Source organism: Rhea pennata, chromosome 11, assembly GCF_028389875.1.
Source record: "Rhea pennata isolate bPtePen1 chromosome 11, bPtePen1.pri, whole genome shotgun sequence".
In the NCBI taxonomy this organism is placed as follows: domain Eukaryota; kingdom Metazoa; phylum Chordata; class Aves; order Rheiformes; family Rheidae; genus Rhea; species Rhea pennata.
Genome location: NC_084673.1, coordinates 17,500,216 through 17,526,788, shown reverse-complemented (window position 1 = coordinate 17,526,788; position 26,573 = coordinate 17,500,216). Strand labels below are relative to the sequence as shown.

General features: G+C 35.4%; 1 protein-coding gene across 4 annotated transcripts; it reads right to left on the bottom strand.

The window, feature by feature from the left end:
• Positions 1-1,161: 1,161 nt before the first annotated feature.
• XIAP (X-linked inhibitor of apoptosis) lies at positions 1,162-24,935 on the bottom strand. Of its 4 annotated transcripts, XM_062584916.1 has the most exons (8): positions 24,847-24,887; positions 22,541-22,669; positions 11,269-12,175; positions 9,611-9,710; positions 7,583-7,661; positions 6,917-6,950; positions 5,417-5,617; positions 1,162-3,976 (listed from the first exon to the last, which is right to left on the bottom strand). In XM_062584916.1, the coding sequence occupies exons 3-8, from the start codon at positions 12,140-12,142 to the stop codon at positions 3,783-3,785; spliced, it is 1,482 nt and encodes a 493-aa protein (XP_062440900.1). In that variant the 5' UTR covers positions 12,143-12,175; positions 22,541-22,669; positions 24,847-24,887; the 3' UTR covers positions 1,162-3,782. The 4 variants fall into 4 exon arrangements, with proteins under 4 accessions (XP_062440900.1, XP_062440899.1, XP_062440901.1 ...); XM_062584915.1 differs by lacking the exon at positions 22,541-22,669 and having other exon boundaries at positions 24,847-24,935; XM_062584917.1 differs by lacking the exons at positions 22,541-22,669; positions 24,847-24,887 and adding an exon at positions 24,296-24,427.
• Between the last annotated feature and the right edge of the window lie 1,638 nt (positions 24,936-26,573).

Sequence of the window (26,573 nt, the reverse complement as noted above, 5' to 3'; positions counted from 1 at the left end):
CCTAATTCAAGCTGTCACAATTTGATGACTGCCAATTATTTTCTCACATTTAGCCTGAACAGAATTCTGATTATAATTAAAAAAAAATCTACAGACCAGTTATTTTGTAGTCTAACAGGCTCTTAACCCTTTAATATTCCTAAGAATGATTAAAATTTGAAGTGCTATTATTATCTTCCATAACATTTATCTAAAGATTATGATAAACTTAGTGATTCAGTATACTTTTTGAAAGTTAGTCCTAAGAAGCTTTAATAATACGGAAGATTTTATGCAACTTACTTAGGATATCATTTGGATAATTTGTTTGCTTTCCATTTCAGTTTAGATGGTCTGCTAGTAACCTGTTTAAAGTACGTACGCTCTTTGAGAAAAGCCTGTATTTACATCCATAATCACCTCTTTACTAGGATTTAGTTTTGTAAGACAACTCCAAATACAATTTGTACAATCTCTTTCCCAGAGATGGCTTTGTCTAGTATTGATTCCAAATTTTTCAGTCTACAAGTTAGATCAAACCCATCCAGATAATCTCTCACGTGATTTAGGTCAAGGTTGGATAACAAACCATCTGCTTAAGCGAGTCGTCATAGCACAACTTGCACGTAGTAGTTCTGTTAAGCAACATTAACTAAAAAAACTATTTCAGGCAAGATATACTAGCTTATATGCAAACACAACATGCACATCCTCCTCTGATTTCCTTTGAAAATTAAAGAAAACCCTGTCCACCAGTGAAAATGAGAGCTAGAAACAAACCTGCCATAACAACCTGCTTGCATCTGTCCTAAAAAAAAGTCCTGCATGCATGAATTGTCCCAACACTAACATTTTTGCAAAGGTAAGAAAAGTTTCTATTTTTACCTTTCTCTATCAGAAAAGGATACTGCTGCGCCTGCTCCCCTCCTCCCGAAAAAATAAGAGTGCTGAATTACTTATCAAATTCTAGTCATCAGCTAATCCTTAGAACCAAATTCTATCTAATATATTACAAAATCTAGCAAAATTAATATAAGCAGAATTTTAGTTCATACAGACCATAGATTTTGTTTCTTCTCAACTTAAAATATGTTTATTTTACTTACTAGCATTCATTTAAAATTAGTAACAGTAGAATTACAAAATCAAAAAGTAACAGAAACATATTTTATTTAATGTGAGAATCAAATGTGTTACTCAAGGAACAAATGGATTACACTTTATAATAAACATTTGCAACTGCACAACAGCATCATGTCAGTTGTATGAATGTTCATAAAATCACAGCAAATATTAAAAAAATAGATATTGAGTTTCTGTATATTGCATTTCAAGATTCTACCATGTGAAAAACTATATTCTGTATAAAGTATTATTAATTAATATATTATTCAGTGTGTATCCAAGATAAAATTTTTACATACACAGAATATGTATTAGTAGTACCTCCACCAAATAAAGCAGTCACATAATCCAGCAGAGTGATCATAAACCAGCTGTACTTAAATACAAAAATATGATAAATTTAAATTGGAGAATGCAGGATTAGTCTAGTATAAAGTATTTTAAGTCTTTTAAGATGACAATAGTTAAAATAATTCTTAACTTTTTAATTTAAATAATGCAAACTGACAGGCTGGACTGACTAGAACAAACTGAGAGTCTTTTAAAACAAACTGTTCACTAAAGATAAAGCAAAGGATTTTAATGGAGATAGAGTTTAATCTTCTTTTATAAGAAAAAAGCATCACAAACTACTAGCAGAAAAAAATGAATTAGGAAAATGCTAAATATTACACATATGAGGAAAAAACCCAATAAACACAATTTGGTGTTTATGGATAATTAAAAAAAAAAAAAGAGAGAGAGATGCTCTTTTCCTGATCAAGGGAAATAGGTACACAAAATCTCTTTCACTTCTGTTGAGTTCTCCTTTATGGAGTTAAATTAACACTCACTCCATATACACAAAGATTTCTGCGAAAAACCAAAGGTTAAAATAGTTCACTTAAACCAACTTGCACAGGTTAAACAAGCAAATTAAGTGGGGAGACAGAAATCATATAATCAAAACAAAAACTTGCAAAGTAACAGTAACAAACAGAAGATGAAAGTTTCAACAGCTGGTTTACACATATTCTCTGAATTATATCCCAAAGGTAAAGAAATAATGTAACTTTTTCAATCATACATAATATTTTTGTGAAGGTAACACCCCAGATACTATATACATGTAAATAAGTAGGTGAATTTCTACAAGTAGCATATACAAGTTTTACATAGTGCCTAATTCTGTACATAAGTGAAGGAACAATCACATAAATATATCTTTGTATTACTTGGACTTTGCCAACTCAGGTCCATGAAATGAACTTACAGAAAAGATACATATTTACCTTCTATTAACAGTTTTTACATACAAATATTCAATTAAGAAAGTAACTTTTAAAATGCTAAAATATATGTAGAGCTTGACAGCAGAAAAATCTAGGGAATGCCACATGATTACATCCTGGAGTTAACTACATTTTTAATGTTTACAGGCAGCACATAAAATGAACTTAGGAATGACTGTTCTGATTAACATGATGACATCCATCAATTAAAGCTTCTTTCTTTTGTTAGTCACAGCTATATGGAGGCAATTATGTTTTTTTAAAAAAGCTTTAGAGTAGTTTAAAGGGAGTCTATTAATTATGAGTGTTGCGAACTTGTCAATTCAGAAAGAAAAAAAAAAAGAAAATCAGAACTAGAGTTATTTCTTTGTGCGTTGCTTATGTTTGTTTAGTCTGGTTGTTAATGATTATTTGGAGATTGGTTATAGAATTTTACCAGCATAAATACAAATGACATGAAGGTAGACATGTTTCAGTGGTAGCACAAACATCTAATTAAAGATCTAGGAAATCTCAGACTTGGGCAACCTTGTCTGGAAAAAACAACAGAAATCATCATAGCAAAAGTTCTCACTGATGGTCCAGAAATAAAACTCTTAAGGTGTGCAAGAGACAAGAATAAAATTAATAGAAAAATACTAACCAATAACATTGGACTAGTAGGGGATAAGACATATTTCCATCAAATAGGATATTTTAACTAGCATCCTAGTGATTCAGAAAGAATTTTAACTCTAGAATAAATTCACACATTAAATATTCAGAACAACAGCAAAAATACTACTTTAAAGCAATTTATTTCCTCCCATTAAAATGTTTTTACCCTTGCCTCCACAAAAAAGTTAACCTATTCTATTTTTGGTAAACGAGAGTTGACTATTAACAGAAATGACTATTAACAGAAACATAGCCTCTAAGTAGATAGCAGAAGAAAAAAAACTACCTTTCACTCAGTACGCTTTCTGAAACTTGTTAAGTCAATCAAGCAGTACAGCATAGCTACTTCTTAATCAGAACACTCAGTTTTCCCATGCCATTTTATGAAAGGATATTTTAATTCCTGCTTTTGTAGTATATTAACACAAGTGTGAACACTCATACAAACAAAAGATCTGAGAATACAGTAATTTTAGGTTACAACTTCAATTGAAGTAAAAACACAATAAGCTAAGCAGGAATATGGAGGCAGTTAAATATGGGTACTGTAAACAAAAATCTAGCAGCTTTGACTGTCAAGTCATAGATTTCAGGATGCTGCTTAAAGCTTTTTTGTTTACATTATCCCTAAAGTGAGATGCTCCATAAATGTGTGCTAGACTGCTGAACACCCAACCTTCTGCTATTGCATTACACATATTTAAAGCAATAGAGGAGGAGACATTTGCATTTTCAATACTGTATATTTGACTAATACATAAAAATTTTCTGTCTTTTTATAATATTTGTACAACATAGAGGGCATTTATCAACTGCTTCAGCACAATCCTTACAAGCAACTAGGTGACCACAAGGAATAAGGACTACTGATATGTCTTTAGCCATGCAGATTTTACAAAGCTTTTCTTCCTGTAAACGTCTCAGCTTCTCCTCAGTACTAAGATCTAAAGAAAATAAACACATAGAAAGGAGTTAACATGCTTTATCATAGCATATAATCGCATTTCTTTTTTTTTCACCACACAAGCACTAGGTTTTATTCATAAGATTTAAGTCATCCCTTTAAAAAGAAAGGGAAAAGAACAACAGGAAACTAATCTGCAACCTAGAATTCCCTGTACACCGTTTTGCACCCTGTTACACCTCCCAGACCAATACTATATACATATATATATACACACATACATGTATGTGTACACATACATACATGTATGTGCATGTGCAAGAGTTTAAAATATCTATAGAATGTAGGATATGCGTATCTCAGAAACAATTCTTTTCAGAGACTTCCCACCAACAGCTTTCCCAAAACTTGTACAGAAAATGAAAGAAAAGCTCACTGATACAGGTTAAATAATTTGTATTTCACCCTTCCAGCTAATTTCCTCACTGAATTACCTTCCATGCAATTTCCTTCCATGCCCTTTTAAAAATGTCATACTTCAAGAGTTTAAAAAATTGTAATATGGAAAGAACCAATTTTGGATTTTACATTAGCTCTATATTATTCTAGTATAGTGTATTTGAAAACAAACATCAAAAGGCTTCCCCTCCCACTGACGAAAAGCTCCCCACAGCCACAAAAATAGTATCTATCTTCTTCAAAAATATTTTTCCCCATAATGTCCATTAAAAATCATCTTAGAAAGAGTAGGCTGGTAAGATCTCTGTCTATCCCAGCAAACAGATGGTCTGTTGCCTCCCTATGAATTCACCCATATGTGTGTCAAACTACAATTCTTCTGAATCAGAAATCTTTGTTTGCATAATATGCACCACAATGTATTTCTAAGCACAACTTGCATATCCTAGCGTGGCTGGAATACAAAAAGTTGAGAAGAAACACCACCTAGAAGCACATTATTTCTTACTGGTCATGAAAATACCTCTACCTACTATTACAACTAATACAAAGTTTTATACTTGAAAAATCTTAGCAGAGGTATTACGTATTTTCAAATGGCATATACTGAATATTTGACAACATGCTATTAAGCTTATTTTACTGTGCCACCAGAGTTCCACATCGGTAGGTTTTCTTTTAAACAAAATGCAATTGCCACAAAAATTATGACTTTTTAATACATATTACCTTTCCAAGAAGAATGTTAGACTACTACTTCAACGTTACCAGTTTTGTAGAATTAATACTATTCTATTATTTTGTAGTAGACAGACTACTTGTAATGCTAAGCTCAAATATTAACACTTCTTTTCAGTATTTTTTTTATACCCAATGATACACTATTGAATTTTACGATACAATATTGTAACTTCACATTAAGCACTGAGTCAGAAGGTGGAAAAATAACTATAGATGTATTTATACACTGCAGAGCTGTTATGAAAGTATGCATATAGGATTTGTAATTTAAGAAGTTCACCTTTCTCTAGTGGGCTTTCACTTGATTCTTCTTGTATTTTATTTTCTTTCTGAGCACTTATTAAGTCTGCTACTAGATCCTCAACAGACGTATAATTTTCTCCAGACACCTGCACTCTCTTTTCCATAATGTTCCTGATCTCAGACAAGCTGAAACCCATGTGTACGGCATTTTGTACCAAATGATTTTGTAAGAGACCATCTAAAACAAGAAAGGAAAAAAACAATTTAATGAGAATCAACTTGAGTATCTGACAGTATTCACTGTAGTCTAAGACACCTCTACAGTATTTAGCCAAGGAGACTACATTTCTGATTTGAGAATTTTGCTAGTTGTAAAAACTACATTGTAAAAATGCAGAAAACTGCAGATTCGAGATTCCTCCAATACTATCTTTCCCAGTCTCTCTTCATCTATTTATAGAAGTCCTCCTAGATCAGCTATTTAATATTTTCAATAACTTTTTTTAAGAAGTTGCCTTATTTATTACAAAATTCGTAACTGAATATTAATCAAAACGTATCCAAAATCCCAAAGCATAACAGACACCTTAGTATTTGTTAAATTCCACTAATTTGTTCCCACCTCCCTGCCCAAACTTTCATATATATGGTGAGATGAACAAATAAACTGAAATTATAAAACCAAAACACAGCACAATAACCAATCATTTGATGATTTCTGAAGCAAGTCTCTCCTCAATAATACACAGGACTACTTTGGGAAACTGTTTTTCAGTCAGTTTGGCCTCCTCCTCCTTCCTCTTTTCAATGGAGTTTTTTGAATAGGTTTGTCCGCCATATGTCTTATTTCTCACTTGTTTGATTACACGTAAGCAACTGATTTCTTCTTTACTTAATGGAATTGCTCACAGAGCTAAAATTTTTATCCTAATTCTCTCATACATAAGCACTATTTGAGAAATTTCTAAAATGGTTTTGTGTAACCACCTTCATTAGCAATAGCTATCCTTCCCTATTACGAAGCTGCCTGGTTGTCCTTCTGCTTTCCCATTAAGTGTCTTGTTGTTTTCTTGTTTCATATTTGTGAGAAACGTTGCAGGAACCTGTAGTACTGGCACACAAAACAAGCTATTTGAGCTTTCTCAGTTAACTGCTATTTAACAGACTAACTCTTCCTCCCTCATAAAAAGCAGTAACCACTATTTTATGTCAGTGTTCTTCAATATTCATTCCACAGCACTACTAACTCAATACTCAATGCTTACTAGCTATAAAGGTAAGTATGCATTCTATAGGTACTTCTTTTATGGTTTATAGGCTTTACTTTATAGTATTTATCTAACCATGTAACACTAGGACTCCCCTAAGAAAAATAAAATTGCAGTTGATGAGAAGCAACGAAGCAATGAAAGAGTATCATTCAATTTACCTGCTGCTCTTCATCTAAAAATGCAAAATGGTTATCTTTGAAATTAACCATTTCCTTTACTATCCATGCAAATATGGATAGTCCAAAATAGATTTTTTTAATGGATACCTTTAGGAAGTATTGTCAATTCAGCAGCTTCTATCTAAAAAATAAACAGATAAAATTACAATTCTAGAAAGCACAGAAGCAAAGCTACAGAGTTGCAACGACAAAAAATAACTGTTTGATCTGTTACTTCAGTAAAAAAAATCTGTATTAAGAACAGATTCAAAAGGGATCATTGTTCTGTTAATCTTTCATATTGTTTTATGTAAGCTCTCTTTAACCCATCTTAGTTATAAATAATATGTATATGATTCTTTGCCTAATGAAGAAATTAAAACAACAGATTTATTTTTTAGTGACTGTATACAATTTTAGCATGTTCTCACTATCAAGAAGAAATAAATATTATCTATTACACTCAAATAAGAAAACTGCCCATTCTAAGCCTTTGGTTCCCAGGCTACAAAAAATACCGTTTCTTTGGTACCATTATGCAACATATACAAGGTACCCTAACTCTTGCCCATAATCCAGCTAGGGAGGACTGTGAGAACTATAACCCCTATATAACAGAACTGAAACGTATTTCCGTGTCTTCTGCTTCCTGTCAATGAAAGAAACTGTATGACGTATGATATTCAGGTGATAAGAAGAGTGACTACAATTACATGTAATTTAGATTATTTTTTCCCCAAAAAACAGTATTTAGTTGATAAGTAAGGCACTTACTGTAGAATCATTGCATCCATCTCTTAAGTGAACATTATTTATAAATTCTTGTCCCTTTTCTTCTCTCAGAAACCTGCACCTATAAAGCAAAATATTTAGTTATAAGAAAACTGCATAAGCAGAAAACAAAAAATGATTACATGATTTTAAAAGGTTCTACACAATTCCTACATGACAAAGGACGTTTGCTTTGAAATCTTCTCTAAATATTTAAACTACATTACAGAAATGTTTAATCAACATGAATAAACACCTTAAGTAAAAAACAATTAATCACTTCAGCAGTATCTCTTTCACATTTTTAGTGAAACAGAAAGCTAAATAGTTGTTGGCCATGACATCTAGTGCCATAGGTTTATGAAAGTAAAGACTCCAATGAAAGAATAACATTAATTTTAAAATGTTGGTTCTTTTAGCCTTTTGTAATCAATGAAAAGTAGTCAATGGTAAGCAAGTGAGTCACCGTTTTCTTTTGCTATTTTCCAACTACTGGGCACAGTTCTTCCCTACAACAAGATTAAGAGAATGCCATGATTTCTTGACAGCAACTCACCAGCTTCAGGAGTTAGTTTACCTTCAGCAGTTCATGGACATACACAGCATCCTACAAGATTCTGAAACATGACTACTGAAGTGAATGTGTAAAGAAATAAACTCAATGCAAGGTAGATAATGATTTGAAAGGAATGATCAAATCTGGCAGTTAAAAAATATTTTTTTTAAAAAGAGTGAAATGTGGCAAGAAAATTTATCTTTTAGCCATTCGCAGCACCAAGTCAAAAACTTGAAAGAGTATCATTCAGTTGGAAGAGAATGATCATTAAAAGCTGCCTGCACCACTATTTAAAAAAAAAAACCAAAAAACAAGGATCAGCTAATGCATAAATATTAACTTCCAGCTTCCAGAGAATCTTTCATCACAGAAGACAAGTTTGGCAACTATCACATAAGAGGGAGATTTCTCATCTTTTTATACAAGTAACTAAGATTTTGCACTTGGACTGCTTTTAATCCACCTGTAAGAAGCAGAGTCATACACTATTTTTTCCTTCCTCAAGATCAATTTAGTACAAAACAAGCAACCTTGCTTAAAAATTACTTCTAGGTCTAGAATCCTTAGTCCTTTAAAATTATTTAAAAGCACATTTTGAATTCAATACCACTACTGGCTTCTTCAGGTTTGCTTTAACCAAGATAGAAGTTTAGTCATTTTGTATCTTGACGTAAAATAAAAACTTCGGCAAGCTATTAGAATAATGATTACAGTATCTTCCTTGGATAATGAGACAAAGGCAGATCTGTATTCACAAAAAAATCATTATTCTGCTGGATGAGATGGCAGTAGGTCCAGACATAAAATCTTCTCTTCAGTAATTCCTACAAACAAGCTTTAAACACAATCATGATTGGCTATGTACTTATAGCCAATACTAGCTCAAAGGTCATGAATTTCAGAAGGTACATTTCCCTAGCAGCTTTTCAAAATTCTGTCACCTCTGAGTTAGTTGTGCCCTCAACCATTTGAGATCTATATATCTTTCCCATGCACACTAGAAGAACTCCCACCTACCTATAAAAGACGATAATCAATTAACGCTCTCTTCTGAGACTGCCAATGTATCATTAAAGGACATATTAATGCTCTCTTCTGAGACTGCCAATGTATCATTAAAGGACATATTAATGCTTATACATGCAATAGCAGAGCTACAGCAAGGTGAAACAGATGTAATAACAAAAATAAGGACCTCATGCAAAAGTTTTCCTAAAAGCTTCCTTCTTACTGAGAAGGAAAGATGTAACCACTAAAGATAACCGTTGTTCTTCTGGTGCCTATGTGACAAAAATGAAGGGTAGAAGAGAGTGGAGAAGGGATGAGAGTAACTAAAAAAAAAAGTTCTCTTCATAAAGCTAAACAACGTTAAGCTATAATCAACCTTCTGAAGTCTTTTTGTGTTTATTCTGTCATTAATATGTACTCTAAATGAGACTCAGACATGCAATAAGAAAATAGTCAAAATACATTACCCAGGAAACCATTTGGCATGTTGATCCCAGGGGTCTTCATTCTCCTTCCACTCTTGTAATCCTCCACCACAGTGGAAGCACACAACATGATCAGCATTACCTGAGGAAATACCCCAGATAAAGTCACATGCTTCTAGTATAATTTTAGTTAAAAGAATTATTGTTACACATACATTGCTAAGAAAAAAAACATTTATTTTAATAATCATCAATTACAACTCAAAAGAACTGCTTTAAATGAGGACATTATAAATATATCTGCAACAAATATTCAGAAAAACTTTATGCTTAAAAAGTATAAAAAGAGAGTCATATAAAATGTTTCTGAATTCTATTTTAGCAATAATTACATAGCAAAAACAGAATGCTAGGAGTATTTTATTATCAGATAGCACATTCCATTGGTACACGAGCCATTAAGTATTCTACCACATTCTGATAGTAATTGATAAAACTTTTATTTGCCCTCATGACCAGTCTTCTGTTTCCTATTTAAATTACAGTTAAGCAAGAGTGGAAATTATTAATAGAAACAGAATTCAAATGGATGTTTATATGCCTTTTTGGTCCTCCATTACACTGTTAAGATTAATGGGCTTCACATGGCAGTAACTGACTGAGATGATGTTCGAAGAAATGGAATTCTCTTAGTTCTGGCACTGTGCATACTGCAATCAAAGACTGCATCAGAAACTGCTTAGATATTGTGTTTATTGAAATGAGGGAAGGCTACAAATATTGCCCATATATCACTGATAAAAGAATATATCAACAGTTTTATTCAGTACATCAAGTAAAACAAATGGAATCAGATTACAGAGTTCTGAAAGCTACTAAGAGAAAAGACAATTAAGATGAGCGCAAGAAATTATCCTGGATAATCCCCTTTTCTTTGTGACCTAAAAATAGTAATATCTTGCACTTGTACAGCATCTTTTGGTCAAGAATTTCAAAGAGCTTTATCTGCAGCCTGCAATTAAGTCTAATGCAGAACTACTCACCTTCTCCAGGTAGGGAAACCAATGTACAAAGATGTAAAGTCTTATTCCAAGTCATACACTACCTTTCTAAGATTAAAAGCTCTCCCACTCCAGAGTCATTTTCTTCCTAAAGTTTTTATAGTAGGTAACAACAGCATTTCCTTGTTTTACATGTCAACATGCTATGATAATGCACACATATAATAAGCAATTAAAATGACATACAACCTAAACTGCCTTTTTCACAGGCCTGTAGATGAACCACAAGTCTATATTCTACTTAGACCTGAGCACAACATCTGCACAACAGCGTTTTAATTTTTCTAATGTTAAGTCAAATAATTGTCATTGTGAAAGATCTCTTAAGACGGTTTTGTAACAGGCAAGGAAAACACACTTTAAAGTTTTAATGCTAGAACATAATTTGTGGCTAACTTCATATTTTGCTATTAAAATATCTGATAAGAGGTATGTCATCTTATAAGAGTAAAAATTACTAAAACAACTTCAGGTAAAAAAAGTAGTTTACAAAACAAGTACATACAATGAATTTCAACTCTTACCTAAACATTCAGTTTTGGCAAGTATTTTGATATTAGAATTAGAAATTCTTACTGAAAACATATCATACAAATTTTGTCTTGTAAAAGATGCTACCAGTTTTCAGATCTGGCTTACCTATGCTATAGAACCCAGCTTTGGCAAGTTGCTCCTTGTTAACGGGGTATCTCCAAGCTAAAAAGGTTTGTATCCGTCTTTCATATTCTGCCATAGATGGATTCCTCGGATACTGCACATCATTTAGACCACTTCTTTCAAACTCAGTACAAACAGCTTCCTTTGGAACATTTCCAACATCTCGGCCCAGGACAAAAAAGCATTTGGGAAAATGCCTCTTGTGTTCCGACCAAGCTCTATCACTAGGTTCCCAGTTTTTCAGTTTTCCACCACAACAAAAACATTCCACTTGGTCACTAACACCTGTATAATAAAGTCCAGCGTTTGCCAATTCCTTTGGTGTCAACAGGCCGTAGAGGGGCCAGTTATGAAAAGACTTTAATCTAGCTTCTTCACTGCACATTGCAGGGTTTTTAGGATAAAAAGTATCTGACATATCCACAACCTGCCTAGTTCTCAAAAGGTAATCAGCTTCGACATCAGATGAGTCATCTAGAGCACAGGAGATGGCTGAATGGCTGGAACAATTTTCAGTTCTATCTGGGCGGTTCTGGACAACAGGACGAACATTATTTTCCAAAAAAGTAGATTCAGTAATAAATTTGCAATTTGGGGAAAGGTTTTTGTGTCTTTCAGATGCAGAATCTCCATGTTCCCATCCTTCAATAGTTGTATGACAACTGAAGCACTTCACTTTGTCACCTTCACCAGTATAAACAAAGCCAGCTCGTGCTAGTGCTGATGCTGAAACTGGACAATCAAATGGAAATTTAACGAAAGTTCCTAGTCGATAGCATTCCTGTGCCCATTCCTGATCATAACCAGCATCTGAAGTGGCAGAAGCTTCCGAGTTTTCTGGGCCGTTACACGTCATTTCTTCATAAGCCGGGCTCTCCTTTCAGATTCCCTAAACAAAGCATATACTTTTTAATTTCCACATACAAAAGAATCCATTATACACCTGGGAACTGGCTAAAATAAACTAGTCATCCTTTACATATTAAAAGGATGTCTTCTCCTTTTATCTGTCTCACCCTTCTCCCCCTCACCCCCAGAATAAACAGAATATTTTATATATTATATACATATAGATATAACATATATTTCAAAAAGGCAGGAAGATCACCTAGTTTCCCCAGAAACACATTACAAAATCTCACCAATAAGAACTTACCTGAAAACACACAGGTTTCTATATTTATAGCTTTAAAAAAAATGTTCTATTTCTTAACAAATATTACAAGAATGGAATTAACAAATTATTTAACAGAGGGCTGAGCAAAGCTCCACAAAAAGGCTTCCAAACCTAAAATATGAGGTTACTGAATTTAATATATGATGTAAGCCATACATTTAATATATGATGTAAGCCAGATCTCATTTGCAAGACTTTACAGCCCAATTTGGAATCTTTATTTTTTTTACTTTACTAAGACCATGACCCACCACATCCATCTGCAGATCAGTGAATTAACTGGCAACATCATCATCAAAAAGTAAAAGGACTTTGGATTTATGTTTATGTTGTAAAGACATACCTCAGTTTTCCTTTTAGCAAAACATCTGATTAAATGATTCAATTGATTAAATGATTCATTGTAGCACTTTACAAAGGTATTGGGCTCTACTTTTAAGATCAGCGGCTTCAACTAACCAGCACTAGTGTTAATGCCCAGCACATCCCGTCCCCTGCCTGCAAGCTGTCTGAAGTAGTAGTTCCCATACCTCTGCCACCACCTCACCTTTTCTTCACTCCTTTCTGCAGGAAGGTCATTAGCTCTACCACTCACACCACTTTCCTGTTATGGCCTACACTTTGCCAGGATGAATACCCCTAGCCCTGCTCTCCTGTGCCAGAAGGCTGCAAAGCACTGAAACGACCCCCTGCTTTCGTAAGTATGAGAGAAAGCAGCTTGGCTCCCGCTGGTCATGTACAAGAACCACAAACTGACAGAGTCATGACCTTCATCCCAAGATAAATGAAGTCAGAGCACAGTAAAAGTTCATCTCTTGTTCTGATAACTGTAGTGATATTAGTATTCACTTTTCTTAGGTCTCTTGTAAAACGCAGGCTACTGCTGAAAGATGTCAAGTTTACTCCTTTATTAAGTGGTAAATTAAATTAACAGGAAACTACCCAAATAAAATCCACTAGTACAAAACAAAAAATTCATCAGTTAGCAAAAAGAAATGCATATAAGAACGAACAAGATGTATTTATTAATTTAACCAAGTGTCTGTCTTGGTTTTCTACATGAATTCAGAAATACCTCTATTTCTGTTCCTCACCTTTGTGGGAAGGCCATCAGGTACAAATTTTGCAGTGGCAATAGTGCTACGGAAGTAATAGCATGGAAAGCTGGAAAATTCAGGAAATATTCTCAAGAACACTAAATCAGCTCTCTCACTAAATTAGCTGTCTAAATCAGCTCTTCAGCAGTTCTTGGAAAACACAACTAAGAAAAGATTTATTATTTGCAAAGATGTTTCATTCAACAGAAAGAAACTGCATTCATTTCTGATATAACTGTTCCATATCGTATATGACACAATTAGAAGCATTACTGCTAATACAAAGCACTCAAAAAAAAATATCGTAGTGTAAAACCAGAAGATTGCCCTAATACTACAGAAAATCTTTTATTAAAAACCACAGTCTGGAAAGAACATGAAGAAAAATATCAATTTTCCAGGATACAAATTTTCCACGGAACAAACCAAAACACAGGACCGTAGATATATCCAGACTGAAAGTGAACACACCAACTTAGTTTCTTGTGGTAGGAACAAGATGTATTTTACAGCCATGTCATCTGTATTGCCTTCTTCTGTTCTTGCCAGGAATATCTGAGCTCAGATATTTTGGGCAAGGTGATACAGTCCTTAAAATTAACTGTCATAAAAATCAGTGCCCAAGAAAGGAAAAAGATACTGTTAATATGCCTACTGCAGCAAGACGTTCCCCTCAACAGATACACCTCAGACAGAAAATTTTTGGTGCATTACTTTAATCAATAATATGCTTTACTGACAGAAAAAAAATCCTGCATTTCTCAGAAAGAGAAACAAACATAATGAGATACAGGTAGCATTGCAAATCAGAACTGTTCCCTGGTATGCACCACTGAATAGTTTAATCTTGAACAGGGAAGGATCCTTGTTACTCTGGAGAGACCCAACAGGACCTAGCAACTGGAATTAAATACTTAAACAGCTAAATTCAGTTGTTTTTCCTTTCTAGCACCTTTTGCTCAAAGAAACAAGGTCACGTAACCAATTCTGTCCTTGTTTCAGCAAATGCTGCCCAGGTGCAGAGCTGAACAGAGAGCAAGATAGAAGAATCCTTTTCAGGTACAAGTCAGACTCAAACTTCAAGAGTTGATTTCCTGTCCTACATACTCTGAAATCCACAGTATATTTAGAAAAAAAACCCACAAGTTTACTTTTTAATAACTGTAATTTTAAAATGCTAGATCCCAATCCTAAAAATACTTTACAGATATGCTTTGCTTTACTCCCAGTAAAAATGTCACTAAAACCAGCAGATATCTTGTATCTTTTGCTTACTTTTATTCCCATAGATGACTTCTGGATTTAGAACACAGCCAGGAAGCAAATCACAGTTCAGTTCCTCTCAAAGGACATACTAACATTTTTAGCGCCTTACAAAACCACTGTTTTGGCCATTAAACTGCAAAACAAAACAAACCTGCCATTATGCCACAACAAAAATGACAAGAATTTGGAAGGCTGACTCCTCTTTTAGCTGTACCATACAAATATATGACATGCCAAATCATCCCGTTCTGTGGTCAAAGGATTTTTCTCTTCCTTCAATCACCCCCAAACTACCAGTGATGTATTTGCAAGAGTATGGAGAACTTGCAGTATGGCCCAAGTCTGTAAGTAAAGCTAGCATCTGATCTTGAGACTGTTCATCAGAAAATTTTGTATCCCTGGAAGCAGTTACAGTTGCAGAAGCACTGCAGCGTGGTCCCTTCATCCGAGAAAAAATATTTAAATCAATATCTAAATAACTTGTTATTGGTGGAGCTTCATTTCAATGAAACAAAACCACACCACACTACAGCTCACTGCTACTTATGCTCATTACTGGTGTGTGTTTTGTATTGGTAAGATATATAAAACAAAACGAAAACTGGCCATCAGTATATTATACATTTAACATATGTTGAAAAGGAATTTCTGAACTTTGAAAGAAGCAAAGTAAGCTTTGTAAGTATTTTAGTGGAAAACATTTTGGGCTTGCAAAAAAGAAAATTAGTGTGCAGTTAAGGCTATTTGAGTAAAACAAGTTATTTTATGAATGCAGTGTAGTAGTAATGAAGATAATCTCCAAAGGTCATTGAAGATCTTCATGGAAATAGTGCTAGAGGATTTAAAACAAGATTTTAAAAAGAAATAAACATAAGCTTTTAAATTTGTATTATAAAAATGTTGAATTTCCATATATGAATATACGTGTTGTAACAGTTTTCATATTGCTACATGTAATTACTGATTTTGCCCTTTTCAAAGGGCAGTCATCCAAGTCAGATTTGTAAGTCAGTCAACATACCTTATTCAAAAGCTATTTTTTAATTTGCTAAGCTCTTTAAATAAAAACTAAAACAAAAAATGTAAATATTACATTACTCTCAAAATGACTTACAAAAATAATTAAAACTGATACTCAGAACTGTAGTCATACATCCATGATTACATAAAGTAAACATACTGGTTCCTAAACATCATATTTTCTCAACCTGCTTACTGCTTTAATTACCCGTGTCATTTTGGCAAAGGATGTAGTGATCCTGCAATGCACAGTACTTTCCCCACCACCTCCCCTTCTGAACTTTAAAAAGATCTTGTCCTTGCTGCAGTGCTAAGTCCGGTATTACATAAGCAGATGTAATAACTGTAATAGCTGTGTTGACTTTACAAAAAGATTAATCAATATTAATGCAGGTGTTGAGGGGAAGAAGGACTGAGAACAGAACTCATGGCCAAATTAAGGCACACTGGTTTTCAAATGACTTTAGAGTAAAGCTTTTTTTAGTTTTTCCCCCCTTTGTTTCTTTTTTTTTGTTGTTTTTAAGTGTCTCAAGAGTGAGCACTTCTGTTTGAGTAAATGCAGCTGTCAAAGTTGTTTTTTTTTTTTTTTTTTAATTGCGATGGAGCATTGAACTGAAATCCTTGATGACAAAAACTGCTGACAACATGGAGGACGTTTTTGCAGGATAAGTGTTAAGTGTATATAATACTGATGGCCTTTTTTCTTTTTTTTGCCTTTTTTTTTTTTTTTTGCTTTATATAGCTTACCAGTTTAAAAACACATACCAGTAGTGGGCGTCAAAATAGTGCAGAATAATACCTCTCTTTTCGTCTGTGGCATACAAAACAACTGATGCAAATCACAGATGATCTACTCTGTCATTCTCTGTAATTTGCCCTGCCTGTCCTTTGCGAAAGAAGTGAAGAAGTAAAAACAAATTAAGGTTCAAGTCTAACAGATCTCAAGAATTCACTGGAGACACAGAGGTCTCCTCTTGGTTTCTGTTTCTTTATTCTTAGATATTATTTGGTGACCTCTATCTTATACACAGATGATGAGCATGATACAAAATTAAAAAATAAACAGATTAGAGGGATAGAATTAATTATGCCTGTATTTCTCATAAATGCTACCCGTTTGTTCCACTTTAAGTACCACTTTTTAAAGCGCAGCATTATCACAACTCATCTTTAAAATATTCCATTCTGAGGAAAAAAGTTTGATAAGGCAATAAATATATCAAAGTCAAAAAGTTCTTTTTTGTTTTACCTTTATGCTAGCTTCCTATACATTTTATGTTTTTATAAACTGAAAAATTTAAATAGTTGCATAATAAATGGAACATGTGGAAGTTCCATTCACTTTCACCTTAAAAGTAAAGGAAAGACTTAATTCAGCTATTCCTAATCCATAAATCAGACTATGGGAGCTCAGTCTCACACTATTTCTTATCAGTTGCATGTTTTTCAAGAATAGCATTGTCCTCTGCGTGGTATGCTGATTAGCAAGGGAAAAAATAAAATATGTTCATATGCACCAGGTTTGAATTTTACTGAAACCTTCATACTGTTGCTTACAGTAAGTCATTATTTTCCATAAGCTAAATAATATCTTATTGCTAAAACAATTTGAACAAATACTCTATCTTGAGTAAAGCCTAGACCGTCTGATGCTCTCTATCAGGCAATATTCCAATTTATACTTATGCTGCAGCATCAAGCTTATGTCCTATAGCACTTTTCTGGATTCTTTCACCAAAAGTCGTGTCGTTCCCCTTCCCCTCTTCCCTCCCCCCCCCCCCCCGGACATCAGAATATTTATGAAACCTGACATTAAAGTAGCTGAAAATTCTGAGAAACAGTATTTCAAGTAATTGCTGTGCATCTACTTTTTAGAGAATTTCATTCCAACTATTCCACTTTTAGAACAGGCTGATTTTCAGAGTGCCTATAAATGTATGTTTAGTTGTACATTTTCTCTTTTTCCTCTGAAATAATTTCTCATCTTGAAAATATGGGCAGAAGAACTCTAAATATCACATAGGTGGTACTGTTTATATATGACCAACTTGACTAGCAGAAATAATGTCATGAAATCTAAACTACTACATAAATCAATTTGTATTTGCTCTATTCGAGTTACTTTGTTCATCCCCTTGGAATTTGTTGGAAAGATGTGTGTGTTTTAATGACACTAAGGAATTGAGTAGGACACACTTAAGCAACAACAGAGAGATACAGCAGGGAAGGAAGAAGATCAAAGATTGAACCAAAATATTAGGGTGGAAATTATATTCAATTAACTGACATGTCCTTTTTCAGTTTTATCATTTCAGCTAATTGTGATTCATTTTAATTAACTGCTAATGCCAGATGAAAATAAACCAGCAGAACTACCTAGTATTCTATACTACTCTCAGCTGCAACAGAAACTACAGAACCCCTAACCACAAACTGTAGCAGTATCTAAAGCGGACAAAACCTGTGTTCTATATTAAAACAGTTTTAACAATTGAGGAAAAATATGACTGCAGATAAACACTGATAAAGGGTTTGTAATCAACAATTCATCACTCAGAACATTGAGATGAACATATTTATTTTTTCAAAAAGTATTACTTTTCTACCGCACTATCAAGACCTTATTCCTTCTGTTAACACGGTATATAGAAAAGCATGTCCTCAACATGAGGATAATTAAGATACTTGTCTGCCACATTTAGATTCTCTAGAGCTATGCAACCTGCCTCGACCCTCACAATCAAAATAACCTGAAAAGCACACAGCAAGACATCAATGATTACTACTGTTAAAAGGTCCAACCACCACAATCAATTCTTTAACCTGAAATATCTATTTTAAATTACGCCAACTACATTATATAATCCTGACCTTCTGGAGCAAAAGGATTCAGTCATCACTCTAGAAGCCCCTCTAACACACGCCTCAATACTGCAGTGACAGAAGCAGGACAATCCCTTGCAGGTATCAGCCAGCCTGTACTACGCTCCATTCAAATCGTGAAGCCTGTTCATTACGGCATCCCCTCTAACATAACCATTTTACACCTCTCAGTATTGTTTTATCTGAGAGAAAAAGCCATGCATAGTTTAACATTAAGTTAAGCACCAAGCCACACAATTTGTATAAGCATCTGCTTTGAATAAAACACTAGGTTTAATTATTTCTATTTCAAACCTCTGTTAAAAGCAACCCTTCAAAGTTTAAGATTAAAAACAGACAGTTGCTTAGTAATAGTAGTTCCATACAGGTATTTGAACATTCACCTTACAAATTTGTTGGAATAATAATTAATCATAACATCATAACAGCACTCAGACAAACATTAACTGCAGAAGAAAAATAACTGAAGTTAGATCAATTTGCAACAGTTTATTGCTGAGAAACAGAAATTAAAGATAGTAAGCAGCCAATTAACATGTGACACAAGTCTTCGGAAGAGAAACCAGTACCAAGCCAGTTCAGTGAGTAGACTTTACACATATAAATTTACTTAAGCTTTTCTACATTAAGATTTAATTAAATCTCATACTGATTAAAAATAGAAGGTCATAAATTTTAAAACTAGTCTTCACTTTTACTACTTAGGAGGTTTTCTTTCCCCACTATTATTGAAGCACTAGATATCTTCTTATATAATGCAGTGAGTAAACAAAGCCTATTTAAGCCTGATACACTTCCAGAAGCTGAGTCAAGTTTAATCCCGCTTTTAAATATCTTAAGACACCTCCCACTTTCAAGCCAAAATATCCATTTAGAGCCAACTGATTCAAGTTTCAACAGAAAAAAAAAAAATAAAGACAAATATTTTAAGCAAAAAAAAAAAGGCATTTAAGAACCTGCTCAAAATGTAAAAGAACATAAACTGTGTTTTTGCAAGCAAAACACTTGCAACTGAGATTTAAAAATACTAGCAGGTATGATTTTATGTAAAAACATAATATCATCACGTTACCAAGAATTAATATGCTTCAAAGTGAAAGAACTGTTTTTTTTTCTTTTTTTCTCTCGGTTATATTTTATTAGACATGATTATTTCCACTCTTATTACTAAATCAGATTGGCATTATAAGGAGTTATTTTTAATTCTTCTCCTTTGCCCCACAACAAGCAGAGCAGTAACCTTCAAGTCCGATATGTACTTGCACCACCTCATGTTCCTGACCAAAGGGTACATTGAGCAGGGAGCTGCTACTGCTTGGCATGCTCACTATGAGAGCCAATGTTAGTGTTTATTGTTGACTTGATTTTGAAATGTGAGAGTGGTGCAGCAAGTAAACACCAACTAGAACATACTGTACCAGCTGACACACTGATTATGCATATGTCACTTCACTGAAGTTCACTTTGCGCCTGCTCAACTGCAATTAGATCAAGGAGGACACGTGTTACCAACTGAACATATATTTATACGGTTTACTAACACAGGAAACTTAGGATTTATTTAAACAGTGTTTACAAACCTTAGCATATTCACATTTAAAGTATCAACAGCTATTTAGAAAAGTATTTTGTTTGGAGAGAGTGCTTTACTTTATAAAATGACTATACAGTTACACAAAGTCCTCTGATTCAGCGCCAAATCTTACATAAACATATCAACAACATGATTTTTATTTTCTGGGGAAAATCAGTCTACCACAGCTTTGTCTGTTTTTCAAACAGGCCCTACTTAGCTTCCCATCAAGGTTTAATGCTGTAACAGGTCAGTCAGCTGCTCAAGGTTACAAAAGATTATTAGCTCCTCCTAATACTTGACATTAGTCACAAGGATTTTTACACTCTCTCCACGAATCTTAGAAATAAATATAAGCAGGCCAATATTTCAGACTAACTTTCATGGAACATTTTTCATTCAGGAAGAAATTATATGGGTATGAGGTAAAGCAATATAAGTGAAGAATGGATTCACGGCAATGCTCTGAGTAGATAAAAGTAGATGTTTTACTTTTGAATATTTAACTCACTTTCTACTGTATTGTTAATGGGAATTTGAGTTAGCTTCAAATTCTTCCTCAAAGAAGCTGTGATTAAACTTCCTGAACCTTCTCCTTCAATAGAAAACAGCATAGAAGCTGTTTTTAACACAATTTGAAGCTTAATTCCATCCATCCACAAAAGCCTACCAATACATATGTTTTGGGGGCTGGTTTCTTTTTAATTACGCTACTGTAACTTAACGTCATCAATGTTAGCAGTTTTCAAAATATATTAGAAAGACTGCAGTTCTTTGTAAAGCTACCATGAAATTCATTAATGAAAAGGATACAAGCAGCTGACCTACAACAAAACAATGTAAACAAGCAAGCTATGCAGCTCCTACCCATGTGAAAGTAGATATTATAAGCTACTTGCATCAATTAAAAAGTGGATGAGCTACATATAAATATAACTGAATTAAAGAAGTATAGTTCTGTGATTATAATGTTTATCACGACAGAAACATAACCTCTGAAAATTGAGTTACTGCTCTTTCTGTTAAGAAACAAAAAACAATCATTTAACGGGAGTACATTAAGTAGAACAGTTAATGCTGAAAAATAGCTAGCAGGAACTGCAGTGCATTGGGATGTATCTTCTTTCTTGATGATGAGCTGTGCTCTAGCTCCCATCCTTTTACTGTTTGCTTACAAATCACTTAAGCTTTGCACTGAAGGAAAAAAATGGTGAAAAGGCAGCTTTCATCAAGAAGATGTAATGAAATGGGATTTAGCTATAGCAAAGCAATCAATGCTACAGGAAAAATACTGAGTTTTCTGGATTCTAAAAGAAACAGAAAGCTAAAGCTATGAAATCACACAGAGCCTATGACATACTGCATTATCCATTCTTACAGCTTCTCAGTTCCATCACAGCTAATACTTCAGACTATGCGAGCACAATGCCAGTTATTTCATCATTTACATTAGTTTAATGGTAGCCTGACAGAGAAGCGGCATTGTAATACTTTCTCACATCACTATCATGAGTGCTTCTCCGCTAATATATGTGGTATATTTGTGTGTGTAATTTTTTATTGTATATGTACACACACACACAGAGAACTCATCTGTAAATTCAACTTTAAAATCTCTTCAACTACCTTCTATACTTTAATTTGAAACCTATCAGGAAATTTGGATGACTTGGGGATTAATTCTAATGACAATATTGTATCAGAAGTGATAAATGAAAACTGCATTTGTTGGTAAGACCTAGCCTGCTTTTCTATTTAACAGAAACTATTCAGAACACAGAAGAGGGACAGCAAACTGCAAGATATGTGCAGCTTCATTATACATTTTATATAACTGGAGTGACATCATTCACTACTGAGATTTGTTTTGCGATTTAAACAGCAAGATCCCATTAAACAAATTTTAAATAGAAGCTGCTCTCTAGTAAAGAAGATTTTGGATAGTCTTAAAGTCCCAAGTTAACATGGGAGGCAGACAGGTTCTCCTGTAACAATTCTCAGTTGTATACTTAGCGTATTACAATTTCCATTTCAAAAAAAAAAAAAAATGCTCCCAAAATTATATATGAAGACTCTCCCTCCATGAAATGGGCTACTGTCCCTTCCTCACTCACTCAAAAGTACAGCTACTTACAGGATGCTAAAGGTCTTGTTGGTATCAGCTTGACAGCTAAGCAAGGATAGAAAAGGCAAGAAGAAATATTCTGTGGCATAGTTACAGCTATTATGAATTATTACCAACAACTCTTCCAGCTCCTGAAGGACAATCCAATCCAAATTTTGTGACATGTCTTCTGCAGTCTTAACATGCCTTCCACTTTCATGCACAACTTTTTTTTCCTCTGATGTTCAAAAATTCGTCTATTTCTGAAGGGGAGAGAGCACATGGGAGAGTGCAACAGCAGACAGAGTAAGATCCAATGTTTCAGCCTTCTCTTCTCCCTTCCAGGGAATTCTGCATTAGATTATGAACGGTATTTCCTGAAACTCTTCATCTCCCTAGAGCTGTCTCTTTCTTACATTGAAAGAAGGACAGCAACAGACATGCTGAATAACTATCATGGGCACACAGATGCCTGAAATGAAGTCCATATTCATACCTTAACTTTAAAAAGTTAGATATGAACATACATTTTCTAACTGTTCTGATAACAAATGACAAGTCTGCCTCATATCAGTGGGAACAGTCAAAAAAAAAAAAATCAACAGAGCTTCTTTCACTTTTGTTGCTGGTTACAAAGGGCAAAGTCAGAGGAGTCACAGAACTATTAACTTGTTTCTTTTCACTTCCTCTTGGCCAATGCTATAGGTGTACAGTTTTCTAGGAAAGAAATATTCGGATGTTCTTTAAAGGGTCCCAAGAAAACTGCAAAGCATTCAGGTAGATGGCAATAGGAAACACTTTGGAAAAAAAAAATCGAAACTATCCAAAAAAAAGCTTAACCAAGCAAATCCACCACTTGAAAGCCTGTTTTTCTTGGCATTTTTCATGACAAAAACTTTGTTTTTCATGTTATATAGAAATTCAGTTCATGATTCACAGAGTAAATTAAGTAAATCCCACTGGCCTTTATTAAGATGCTAAAAAAATGCATTTGACATTTGTCTCGATTAAAAAAATAAAAAAATAAAATAAAATAAAAGCTTTTTCCCTCTGGTTGGTTGATTTTCCTTCTAAATTGGTCTACTGTAGGAAGACCTAGTTTCTGACCGTTTGAAAACAAAAGGCTTCCACTTAGCTACATGAACTACCAAAATCATAACATGAATTTACAGTCACCAAAGGATAATAATGCCATTCTGTAAAACTTAGTTTAAAGAACAATTTTAGACTTTTTAGAAAAAGTAGGATTAAGAAGTAAAAAAATACAGAAATCATCAAGGCCAAAAACAGCTCTTCCAACTGTTTATATGGCATCACGAAGCATACGAACAGCACACTGACAATACTACAAAAACGGAAATACATTAACTGTTAAGAAAAACATAGCAGCAGTTGAATTACAACTGAAAAAAAAAATACACATCATGAATGAACAAAGTTTCATTCTTATGAATGAAAAACAGGAAAAGCCTCCTAGAAAGAGATGTGTCATTAAAAAAAAAAAAAGTGGGTAAGGGGAGACAAGAAAGTTTCCAATTTGTCCAAAGAAACAATCAGGACCATAAAATTGCATATTAATGTAAAGGATTTTTTCTTATTCATGTAAAAAACCCACAACATTATATGTTCCATTTAGAGAAAGCCATGTGTGGAATGCTAGGCAGACAGCCCTCTGATTCCGTATTTTATCCACGAGTCTAACTTTCTCAAAACACAGTCTCCACCAAGGCAGTGATTCAGCTGCCTGGACTGCAGAGGACACGCTGCCTTGCCTTTGCTCTATTAAAGTAAGGGCGCTCGCGCATGCCAGAAGATAACCTCTGGCCAAAAGATTTTGTCAGAGCTGTAAAACCTCGGGAGAATTAACAGACCTGTGAGCAAAGACAGACCTTTTCAGTAGAGAAGTAGGGCTCTTCGGTACAACAGCGCTTTGTAAGCGCTTATTTCGATCGTCCCGCAGTGACATCGAGTTCTGCGGGGCCTTTCAGGAAATGCCTGCGCTGCTGTAAAGCCACGCAGGTTCTTCAGGCACACGGCCGGAGCGGCCAGGGCCCCCGAGCGAGCGGGACGCGGCGGCACCTGCGGCCCGGCCCGGCCCGCCCGGCGCGTGTCGCGGCCCGGTTCGAGGACCCGCCCGCGGCGCTGCCAGCGCGCGGCGGCGGCGGTGGGGGCGCCCCGGCGGGCGGGTCCGGCCTGGCCCGGCCGCAGGCCTCTGGGCGCGCGCGCCGCGCTCCCATGGCATCGCCGCCCGGGCAGCGGCGTCCCCGCCAGCCCGCACCGCGGCACCCCGCGTGCGAGGACCGGGAGGTCCCCGCGCAGCGCGGCGGGAGCCAGCGCCTCCGCCCCGCGCCGCGAGCCCAGCCCGGCCAGCGCGGGCTGCCGGGAGCCTGCCCTGCCCGCGGGTACCGACGGCCACGGCCGCGCCGGCCTGGCGACTCACCGCGCCACGCCGCGTCCCTGCCAGCACCGGCTCCGCGAACAGCGCAGCAGCGGCGAGCACCGAGAAGATGGCGGCTCCCGGCATGCTCTGCGGCCCGCCCTCGCAGCCGGCGGCGAGCAGCGCCCCCGGGCGGGCGCGCCGCAGCGCCACAGCGCCGCGCCCGCGGCGGCGGGCGGCATCTAGCGGCGGCGGCCGGGCAGGGCGGCGCAGGGCGGCGCGGCGCGGCGCGGCCGCCGCCTCCCTTCCGCGCTTCCGGCAGCGCCTGCACGGCTGGATATAAATAAAGCACGGTTAGTTAAGGCTGCGGTTGCTATTTTTGATAGAATCACCAAGAGTCATCCTGTAAGGAAGGGTATCATGGAAGTGCAAGATTTATTTTGAAATCCACAGATCGTTCTTAATTGTCGCCAAAGGGAACTGAGAAATAATCTGCTAGATGATCTTTGAAGCATTCACTGAAGATTCGGGATGCCTACGGAAGATTCCTAGTAGAATTTGCACTGTTGTAATTGTTTCTTTAATAATACATGAATACTGAAACACAGGTACTGTTGAAGCACAGGTAGCACTGCCTATTATTAAGCTGGCCAAGGACTTGTCTTTTTGGACTGCATTTTCTGTAGCTATTAAATTCCATTTGCATTAGAATTTCCCAAGTCAGATAGAAGCCTCAGGCTACTTTCTTCAGTAGTTATAAGCAAAATCATTTAATCATTTCCAAGATTAAGCCTGTTGTTTTGCAATATTAAAACATTCCATTAACCCTTTTTTTGTTCCCTAGAAACTCAAGTACCCTCATGATTGATGCAGCAAATTTAATGTAGCCAAAATAGTTGGTTTTATGTAGGGAACCCACTTTCTGCTATCTTCAACAAAAGCCAACTAATTTGAGGAATATTCCCTCACTTGGGTATTTTCTTGCTGTGCACATGCCCAGTACAGACTTAATTTGAATTTTTTAATCTTATGCCTCTGGAGATTTAGGGCAGAGCGCTTGGGAGAAATTCAGAGGCAATGAATCTAATTACACAATATGCAAAAATGCTTCCAGATTCCACAGCTTGGGCTGAAAGCCCTTTTGGAGAGGGATTTTTTCTCACTTCACGTTCTCCAGCATTTTCAGAGAGACGCCAATTTTGTTTGAAGCTTCTAGTTGCTAAAAGTAACTACAGTAACTTCCATCATTATAAGTAATGAAATATTAACATACTCCTTTTGGTCAGAAAAAAAATCTTAATGAATATTCAGTAATCAGTTACAGAATTCAATAAATTAAGATGCGATTTCACGTAATATAAAACTTGCTCTATTAGGTTCAGAAAAAGAGTAACCCTAAAACTACAATTTTAGATTTACTGATAGTAGCCTAATGATTATTCTCCCACTGCTAATACTTTTATTATCAATTAATTTCACAAATGTCATTGCTTTGTTGAAGATTTCATACTTTCCTGAACAAAACAGATTGCTTCTGGAGGTCACAGGGTGCTTTTACTGTGGCCCATTTACAGATTATTTCATGTAAAGATGATCTAATGTCCTCTGGGGAGGGTGGAAGTTGGTAACATTTCTAGATTAATTTGATGTATCTTTAACATTTCTAGTAAAAAATACATAAAAATTGTTTTTTAAATTACTATTACAAATCCTTAAATACATTATTTGGAATAATGCAAAGAATTGTAATGAAATGATACACATCTTTATGAGATTCAGCAAGGACAAAT

Bases quoted from the DNA above. Each gene is read 5' to 3' on its own strand.
- XIAP (XM_062584915.1), bottom strand. From the start codon at position 12,142: ATGACGTGTAACGGCCCAGAAAACTCGGAAGCTTCTGCCACTTCAGAT. The intron at 5,618-6,916 runs GTATCCATTAAA...TTCTTGTTTTAG, and splicing joins ATTGACAATACTTCCTAAAG to ATGGTCTCTTACAAAATCAT. The intron at 3,977-5,416 runs GTGAACTTCTTA...TATTTTCTTTAG, and splicing joins TGAAAGCCCACTAGAGAAAG to ATCTTAGTACTGAGGAGAAG.